The sequence below is a fragment of the Triticum aestivum genome, chromosome 1B (genome assembly GCF_018294505.1).
Source record: "Triticum aestivum cultivar Chinese Spring chromosome 1B, IWGSC CS RefSeq v2.1, whole genome shotgun sequence".
Taxonomy (NCBI): Eukaryota; Viridiplantae; Streptophyta; class Magnoliopsida; order Poales; family Poaceae; genus Triticum; species Triticum aestivum.
The window spans coordinates 197305209-197314878 of NC_057795.1; the positions used below are offsets into that span (position 1 = coordinate 197305209).

General features: G+C 41.5%; 1 protein-coding gene across 2 annotated transcripts; it reads right to left on the reverse strand.

The window, feature by feature from the left end:
• Positions 1-3586: 3586 nt before the first annotated feature.
• On the reverse strand, positions 3587-8326 carry LOC123115382 (derlin-1). 2 transcript variants are annotated; one of them, XM_044536546.1, is made up of 8 exons: positions 8047-8278; positions 7191-7311; positions 5029-5164; positions 4846-4919; positions 4635-4728; positions 4418-4546; positions 4155-4315; positions 3587-4014 (listed from the first exon to the last, which is right to left on the reverse strand). In XM_044536546.1, exons 2-8 carry the CDS (start codon positions 7217-7219, stop codon positions 3903-3905), a joined length of 735 nt encoding a protein of 244 aa, XP_044392481.1. In that variant the 5' UTR covers positions 7220-7311; positions 8047-8278; the 3' UTR covers positions 3587-3902. The 2 variants fall into 2 exon arrangements, with proteins under 2 accessions (XP_044392481.1, XP_044392487.1); XM_044536552.1 differs by lacking the exon at positions 7191-7311 and having other exon boundaries at positions 8047-8326.
• Positions 8327-9670: the final 1344 nt, after the last annotated feature.

The window sequence follows — 9670 nt, forward strand, 5'->3', positions numbered from 1 at the left end:
TGTGGGCAGCGAGAGGACGGCCGACGTGTGTACGCGTGGCACACGTGGCGGGAGCTGGCGGGACGCGCATCGCCGCGCGCCTTCACTGCACCGTCTGTGAGGCATCAATGGAGGCTGACCGGCGCGGCAGCGCGGCAGCCTTCGCATTGATTCCTGCGGGAACCAAGGCGATGATGGTGATGAGGACGACGATGGCGCCGAGTCGCCGACTCGTCGGGCTCGCCAGGTTTTCGCGCCAAAAATGTTTCCCCGGGCGCCCCCAGCGCGCCGGGTTCGGCATGGGTCCGTCGACACCAAATTCGGCCCTAACGGCGAGAAAATGGACTTCTGAAGGCGCGACTGGGCAGATTTTTGACACCGGCGATAAAAAAGGTCTTGAAGGGGCTTGTTGGAGGCGCGGCTGGAGATGCTCTTAGCAAGTCTCTCAGGAAATGTGAGGCTCTGAAATTCTGAATGCCTCACTTCTTCCCTTGCGTTCCTCCCGACACGGAATTTGGTCCAATCCATACACTCAGTCCCACTCAAGTCACACAATTTTGTGCCAATTTCTAAATCAAAAAACATCTAGTACCTATCAGCCTGTTACTTTTTTTAGACAAACTCATAAGCTTTATTTAGAACGTCACAATGTTTATAGGAACGAATAAAAGTTGTTCAGGCTGGCCTAACCAAGCACGAGACCGATCCCTAGAGTAAAAGAATGCTTAGCGAGATTGTAGGCCTCGACATTCGAGGTTCTAAAGTCATGGCTAAAGATACACGACTCAAAATCTTTAGCCCTATCTATTATTTCATGTACTACTGCCGCATACGATGCCGCGCTACCATCTTTGATTGCTTCCACGGCTATCATGTACTACAGCCTGTTACTACAATCCAGGTTCGCTCATCATGTGCGTGTACATATTAAGATGCTGAATTAAAGCCATTGCGAAGGTAGATACAATGGGGGCCTCCAATTTGAGCGCAGCCCCCGCTCCCCAGGACATGTTTTTGGGCCGGCCCATGTGCCAGGAGGACGCACCTGCTTTCCACATCGATATTTTTTTCTTTTTTTCCTTTTCTGTTTTTGTTTTTTCTAATTTAAAATAATACGAGATTTCAAAGAAGCTCCAATTTCAGAATAATAGCGAACTTCTTAACAATGTTAGATAAATCATTAAATGTTCGTCAATTTGAAGAATGTTCCGGAAATCATAGAATGTTTGTGGATTCAAAAAATGTTTGAGACTTTGAAAAAACTGTATGCATATTTAAAATATGTTCATGATTTTTGAAAAATATTCTGGAAAGTAAAAAAACATTCGGATATTAAAAAAATGTTCATGAATTAATATTCGTGAATTCAAATATTGTTAATGATTTTTTTTAGAAATTTTTGGTAATTTTCGATATTGTTCCGCAAATTGAAAAACAAATCACATATTCAAACATAATATTTAATTTTAAAATATGTTTATGAATTCAAAAAAACGTTCATGATTTTTTTACAAATGTTCAGGAAATTCATAAACTGTTCAAGAATTTCAACAATTGTTCCCAAAATACGAAAAATGTTTGTTGATTCAATAAATTGTTCACGAATTTTAAAACAATGTTCAAATTTCAAAAATTATTCATGAATTTTCCTAAAAATGCTAACTATTTCAACAAAGGATCATGATTTTTTTAAATGTTTGTGAATTTAAAAAAGGTTCATGATTTCATAAAATTATTCTTGATTTCAAAAAATTATCATGATTTGACAAGATGTCCACAAATTTGAAATATGTTCGTAAAATAAAAAAGGAAAATATAAAAAAGGTTAAAATATATAATGGAAAAAATAGAAAAGGAAAAATCAAAATAATAATAAAGAAAAACCAGAAGAAGAAAAAAAGAACTGGTTCATGGAAGGTTCTAGAACTTCTTACAACCGGTGGGAAAAACTAGACAGGGTTGGCCTATACACTGGACAGGCACGCGATGGTGGCATGCGTTAGGTCGCTATAGAATGACCTATGCGCCAAATAGAACCGCATGTACAATGCTAGGAGCAACATGAATTTTGAAAATCTTGGGAAATAAATCCACATTGATTTGACAGTATTACGGCCCAGATATGCCTCACCTTGTCGATTATCGGCCCAAGTAGGTCGGTCTGAGGCTCCCTAGTAGCTTGGTTCTACCCTGGGCCATCAGGCTGGCCCATGGGCCTCATAGGAGAAGACTGGAGGCCTTGCCATTCAAGACAAGGAAGCCCGAGCCGTGGAGGACTCCCCTCCACCGACGTTGCCGACTAGGTTGTGTATCCCTATGTGCCCCAGTATCTTATATAAGTCATGGCCGAACTAGTCAATAGATCATCATGCAATTCTTTGGTTATACTTGTACTTTGTACACCCCCAATCAAAATATATACAGAGCATGAGTAGGGTTTTACCTCTATCAGAGGGCCTTAACCTGGGTAAAATCGTCTCCTGTTTGCCTTTCGACCTAATCACCACACCGGGATACCCTACCGAGGGATCTGTTGAAATCATCTCAGAAAATGGTGGCTCATGCAGGTCCCGCGTGGAGAACACAGAGATCTGATGGGATCTTTGATGGACGCCGATGCGGTCTATGTGCCAGGTAAACTCTTTGTCTTTGTCGTGGTCTCATTTGTCGCTGATTCGATCGGACAAATCAGCCACTTTATTGTTTTTTTCCCTTGTGTTGTACTCAATTGTGTAATTGTAACTAAGTAATTTAGCCAATAGTTATGTTGAATACCTTTAGTTTTTGAAGTACCACCAAAGTAGTGTCTCCAGTTCTTTATGTTAGTACACTATATATAGTCATGTAGCCTTTTGTATTTATCCCAATATATAAGAGGTTTCCTGCATATTTTCTGCACGTGTATACTCCCTTCGTTTCAAAATAGATGACTCAATTTTGTACTAACTTTAATATAAAGTTAGGTTTTAGTATAAAGTTAGGTTATAAGGCAATGGGTTGTCCCTGTTGGCTGTTGCATTAATATTGCTCATACGTCATATCCAGTCAGTGGTTTCCAGAAGTTCAAAGGGTCATTGCTCCTGTCCACTTAAAATTATCTTTCTTCAGTGCTTGATACAAGGGCTTCCAAATAATTCCATAGTTTCTAATGAACCTCCGGTAATAGCCTGCAAGACCAATGAAGCTTCTAAGTTGTGTGACACTTGCAGGTGTGGACCAATCTGCAATAGCCTGTAATGTAGAAGGGTCTGTTTTAACTTAGAAATCTGAAGCAACTCCATTTACAGTAATAATGTGCCCCAGGTAGTCCACTTGTTTCTGGCCAAAAGTGCATTCGGACATCTTTGCGCACAGCTGATTCTGTTTTGAGTATTTCAAATACTGCTCTCAAGTGTTCAGTGTGCTCTTTCGAGAGCTACATATGGGCAACTGGAGTCTGGCCATAGAAACAAGGAACTGGCTACTGTGCTTAAGCTTTTAACTTCTTTCGCTTTGAACACTTTAATGGCACATCGGCAAAATCAGTAACGGCCCACCAAAACTATTTTCAGTACCCAACGGCCCATGTAGGATGCCAGCAGCAGGCACATCATACGACATGATCATGTGTGCAATCGAGAACATCATATAAGCAGATTTTGCTACAGCCTCCGATCCATACTACTTGTCGTTCAAATAGATGTATCTAGATCCATTTGAGCGACAAGTAATATGTATCAGAGGGAGTATTAAAAAAGAAAGAGAAGACATGCAGCTCTACTTCGCAGGTACAATGCAAGTGCACATCTGTAGTTATTCGATGAGGACATTACAGATTCAATGGGAAAAATCCCAACCCAGATTCCTAGAGCTGCCACAGAGTTTAGATCGAATCCATGTTAACCTGTTCATGCCTCTTGTACATCGCCAGGCGTCGCAGCAGTCTACTGATTGAGTCTATAGCCTCTTCCTCTGAAGGCAGTAGGGCCTGTGTTAGCTGGCCGGACTGGAGAGTTTGCCTGCACGCCCAACCTGAATCGAGCAACAATCTTGTGTCTGTGCAAGTGCAGCATGTTAAGGAACCAACGAGCATATATCACTGGGAATGAAGTAACAATATCATAAAAAAGCTGTAGTAAACAATGTTGGTAGGTAACTATGATTGAGAGAAAAATGCTTCATAACCATAAGGATACACCCACATAGGAGTCTTGAGGTAGTTCTTTCCGCTAGCTAGCGGATACAACACTGTAAAGAAGTAGTACAGATGTCCAACCATAATGCCCAAAAGGCCAGGCAATATTGGAGAGCCAAATATCACATCCAATCCAAGCATAGCCCATGGTAGATAAAATGACTGCACAAATAGTAAGTACATTTACGACATGAGTATATTCAATCTAGGGCAGTTCTGTGCCACGATCAAGCACTTAATAATAGTATGAGAACAAGGCATTACCCTCAATTGGACGAGGCCATACATGCTTATCTGAGAGTTTGGGTACTCTCGGCTCCAGACATAAAGAAGCATGCTAACCATAGGAATACCCAACAAATAAGTCTCGAGATAGGGAATAGCAGACAGTACCTGAACCAATCAAGATAGAAATAAATTTAACTCTTAGGAGATTTGATTCATTTGTTTGTAACACGTAATAAGTAGGAGTGCCACTAACCAGTAACGAGATTGCACCAAATATCATCATCCACAAGAAATCTGCTGTCCGCTTCTCAAATGAACCCTTCTCCAACTGCACACCATATCTTGCTCTACATGGCAACATACATAAACAATTTCAACCAACAGCTGCCAGTTTATCTTTATAATATTCTGAAAGTAACCGTGTTTATAGTAATTGTGATTAATAGGTATCTGACAAGACTTACATCATCAGAAGGCGAATACCAAAGTTGATGGAGAACTTGCCGAGGAAAAAGAAGCTTGTAAATAGCCTCCATATCTGCGTGGTCCAAAATTGAAGATTACTGTACAATCTCAAAGCAGGATCATAATGTGCTTGTTACAAATAACTAATGCGAGAGAGAGAGAGAGCATGAGCAGATGCTAACCTGAAAACTCTTGAACACATGGGGATAAGATAAATAAAGAAGGCCTGGGTCTAGTATCTGGAGCTGAACCAGCACTGTGGTAAAGAAACACAATGTCCCATATGCCTTGCTTACTGGTGGAAGTGAATTGTAGTACCTGAAATAGGAAAGTAAGTCCTCAATTTTTCCGTACTGCCGAGATTGAACTAATGCAGAAAAAAAATATAGCTCATCCACTGCGATAATGATTCAGCATCCTAACCTATTTCTCTCAATATGCACCCATCTTAACACCATGCATGGGAGAAAACCCACCACAACATGCAACCATTCATGGGAAAATGTTTAGCAAGTTCCTTTCTATTATGCTACTTATACCCAACATTTTTTTACTACTATACAATAATCAAATACAATAAATTACATGCATTTTCAGTTTCAGTTCTCGTATTATTAATACAAATATTCATGTTCTAATATAACCAAATCTCATTGAAATATATTGCAATTAATCCCCGCAGCAACACGCTGGGTATCATCTCTGTTTTCCTATTAGAAGTGAACCACAAAGCTAAACTGCAGCTAGAATTTATATTCTTGTCTTCTAATATTAGAGATCTCCAAACTATTTTTAATGCCAGTGAGAAGTTCATCCAGTACAATCATGATTCAGTAATTAAATTACACATCAGAAGTATTTATCACAAAAGAACAAACAAGAGAATTTTGCAAATAAAACTTCAAGGTGACATACATTAATAGTGCAAAATAAATGTATGGGGCAAACCAACAAAAATCAAGTCAACCTATAAGGAAAACATAAACAGAGTAAAGCCCTTACGCAAGAGAACTAATTGGTGTCAAACTGCTCAAAATTTGCCATATCCAAATCTCAGTTCTCAGTTAACAAATCTAGATAACAATCTTTTAAGCAAAGACAGTGATAGTGTATGAGAATCATACAAAATTAGTTCAACATTTCAAAATTATACCAAAAAGTGACTTCTTCTGACCAAATGTGTATCCTGGAAACATCCAACACGGATACTTCCAACCATTGTTGGCTCTTAGCGGCCAGAGCCTGATTGTATTGCAACTTTGCAAGCATGTTGCAATGAGTCTGTAGTAGGTTCCCAACAAATAGGCACAAAAGATAACACCTCAATTCTTTTAAGTTGTACATCAAGTTGGTCTCACGTGCAACCTTTGACGTATACCTTCTCCACTTGTATGTGAGCAGAAGTTATTAAAACTGACGTAATGTTATTTAAGCATTTCTTAACCAGTCTAGAAATTCATTTTTGTACAAGAAATCTAGATATTATTATTTTTTAGGACATTAGTATCCAATGTTTCACATTTTCACTGCCAGAAGGCTATTGAACTGTACTAGCTATGGAATATTTTAATATTGAAGACTGCGAAATTCCAGAATACTGCACTTGGTGCTACTTGGGAACCATGCCTCCGAAACCAAAATTTACAAACCAAGAGAAACTTGTGGCCAACTACAGCAAAAGTCAGTGTAAGCGGGCATCAGCCTCCCATGGACTTTCCCAAAAAAACATCAGCATAAATAACCGAGCATCTGGGAGAATTGTTGTTCATGAGAACTACTCCCTCCGTCTCAAAATAAGTGACTCAATTTTGTACTAAAGTTAGTACAAAGTTGAGTCACTTATTTTGGGACGGAGGGAGTACAAATTAGCTATTGAAACAACAAGCTTATAAACCAATGTATCCCTTCGAATTGGCGCTAAGCTCCAGAACTACGGCCTAGCTGCTTACGGTCTCACAACTCACAACAATCAATTGGTAGAACCACCAATTCAGGGCTCAGTTATCCTGAAATAGAAAAGGCGGCCATGACCTCCTGCTCAAGTTTGAAAGACGAGCTCCCATGTTCCCCATACATGTCACAAACTCACAAGGATAATCTCTTATGTACACCCAGTGGCGAAGGCAAGAATATTTTTTAGGTGTGGCAAAATTTATGAAGGAGAAAACCATGTATAATACAACTAAGCAAGAGTTAAATAAAATACTAACTAGGTATGTATTTGTGTTCGGCAAGTACAACCAAAAACCAATACTAACCAATTAGTTTCAACAATGTTCGGTGGGCGGTAACAACATTTGCTGCAAAACAAGTTCAGTTTCAGTTATGTATCTTTCATACGTACTTGCCCTCGCTCTTCGACGTTTTCTGCATACTAGCCCAGTAGTTCTCACATCCTTGCTGTCTAGCCCAACCCACCGGCCGGCCAGTGATTGCTATGCTCGCAGCTGTTGTGTGCCTACCGCCTGCACACATGATCACAACTCCACAATTGTTTCGACTTTCCGAGATTTTGTAACTGGCGGCCGCTAATTTTTTTTAGAGAACAGATTGAGCAAAATGATGGTGCTTATTGGCCAGTCGGATCATGTATTGGTGTGTTTAATTTATTTGTGGGGTCAAATCACAACTCGCAAACCCAGTGACAAATGCATCAGGCCCACCAGTAGGCAGCAACCAGGCCTAACGCGCACTGAATCACAACTCGCAAACCAGTGACAAAGTTTACATGTACTAGTGACAAAGTTTACATCTACTAGTATGTGTACTAGGTGTATTTGCAGAAAAATTTAGGTATGGCAGCTGCCAAACCTTGACAGATACTAGCTGTGTAGTATATATAACAGTAAAGCAAGAAGCAGATCAGACCGACGAAATAACACGAAACAAACTGCGCTAACTCTCCAAGGTAGTCCCAACCCTAACACAACTAAATTCGTCGCAAGAACATTTACAGTCACTACACTACAGCGTGTCCCGCCGCACCCGCCCCTCGCTCCCTTGCAAAGCCAGCACAGTCCCATCCAATTAGCTCAAGCATACGAAACTAGAGTCCAATCCGAACAATATTTCTCCAGCTCCTCCGTTAACCGCCCCGCCCAAACCATCGATCCCAATAAGAATAACCGCATCTGTGCCTAGCAATTTGAGAATTGAGCAAAAGACGATGCTAAACTTCTGTAGGATTCGAGAGGACTCACTCTGCGGGTGAAGACATCTCGTCGCGTGGGGGAGCGGCGATGGATTCGGATCTTCCAGGTCTCGGCCTCTCTCGGGTCTCGTCGTCAGTCTCGTGCTCGCTGGGCGTGGGCGGAGAAGTAGAATAAAGTGGTAGTCGCTCGGCGAGACTTCCAGAGGGGGGAAGCTAGATGGACCGCCGGATCCATGACCGGACGCATGCAGGTGGTTCGGACACGTAGGTTGTAGGCTCTATGGCGCACGCCATTGGCCGGGGCCGTGGCTTGGTGGTGAGGTGGTTCCTGTGACGTGGCGAGGAACTACGGGCCGTTGGATTTATGGGACCTGACGGTGGACGATGATGGGGAGATTATGGTAAGATGGCTGGTCCATGATGCCCGTAGAGGTTTTTTTCTTAACACAGTACAGACGCAAACGCTCATATACACGCGCATACACTCACTCTTATGAACGCACACACGCACACCCTATCCCTATGAGCATCTTCGAAAGACTGAGCCGGCATATCATCTTGAAATTTACGAAGTCAGCATAGACACCTCGTCATCAACGGGGACGTCTCCTTCCACTAGATGCGCATCGCCGAAAATTCTGAAATAAATTCAGGAATAAATGCGAGCATCAGGACTTGAATCCTGCTGATCTGGGGATACCACAGTTCCTCTAACCATCCAACCACAGGTTGGTTCGCGATGGCCGTAGATGTTGAAAACTTGATTTTGGTACAATTCAGAAAATAAAGTAGCTTGATTTTGGTAAAGTCTCTAATACTTTATTACTATATATATCCCAAGCCTTTCGTAGTATTTGGTGAAGGCAACGCTGATGAACTATGTGTTGTTGTCGGTGATGATGTGGGGAAGACTTGTGTGAGATCTTACATTAGGTGAGATCAATGAGATCCATTTTTTGAAAAAAAAATCTAAAAGTTCAAACATTCTCAAAAAATTGTAGACGCACATCAATGGTTGATGGTTCAACCTTAAAAAGTTTCAGCTTATAATTCGACATGCATTAATAGAAAAAAAAATTGTACGTGAATAGTATCAAAGTATTATTCACCCAAAGCTGCCACTATTCACATTCAAATTTGTCTTTTTTGCATCTCCAAATATACATCGAGATTTGAGATGATTTTTTCGGAGTTGTAGACGTACCCCACATGGATGTTATCAAATAGTTTCATACTTTTTTTGAAATGTCTAAATTGAATTTTTAGGGTTGATCTCACGATCTCACCTAATGTGAGATCTCATACAATTCTCCCCCTTGATGATGTGATTCGCGACGCTGAAGCGGCACACAATCCCTCGGAAGAAGCTAATGGCGGTGTTGGCGGTGACCTTGGCGATGGGCACGGCCTCCACCCATTTGGTGAACTTGTCGATGACATGTAGAGGTACTCGTAGCCCCCGACCGCCCGGGGCAAGGCCCCAAAGATGTCCAGCTCATAAACCACGAAGGGCTACGAGAGGGGGATGGTGTGGAGGGCCTGGGTTGACTAGTAGATCTGCTTTGGATGGAGTTGGCACACCTCTTGGTGTTGGACCATGTATGTGGTGCCCTACAGGGCAGTACGCCACTAGAAACCCTGCCGAAAAACCTTACCGATCAACGTGCATGAAG

Excerpts from the sequence above, each read along its gene's own strand:
- LOC123115382 (XM_044536546.1), bottom strand. The coding sequence starts at position 7,219 with ATGCAGAAAACGTCGAAGAGCGAGGGCAA. Across the intron at positions 4,729-4,845 it reads GGTATTCGCCTTCTGATGAT|AGCAAGATATGGTGTGCAGT; the intron begins GTAAGTCTTGTC and ends GTTGCCATGTAG. Across the intron at positions 4,015-4,154 it reads CTCAAGACTCCTATGTGGGT|ACACAAGATTGTTGCTCGAT; the intron begins GTATCCTTATGG and ends GCACTTGCACAG.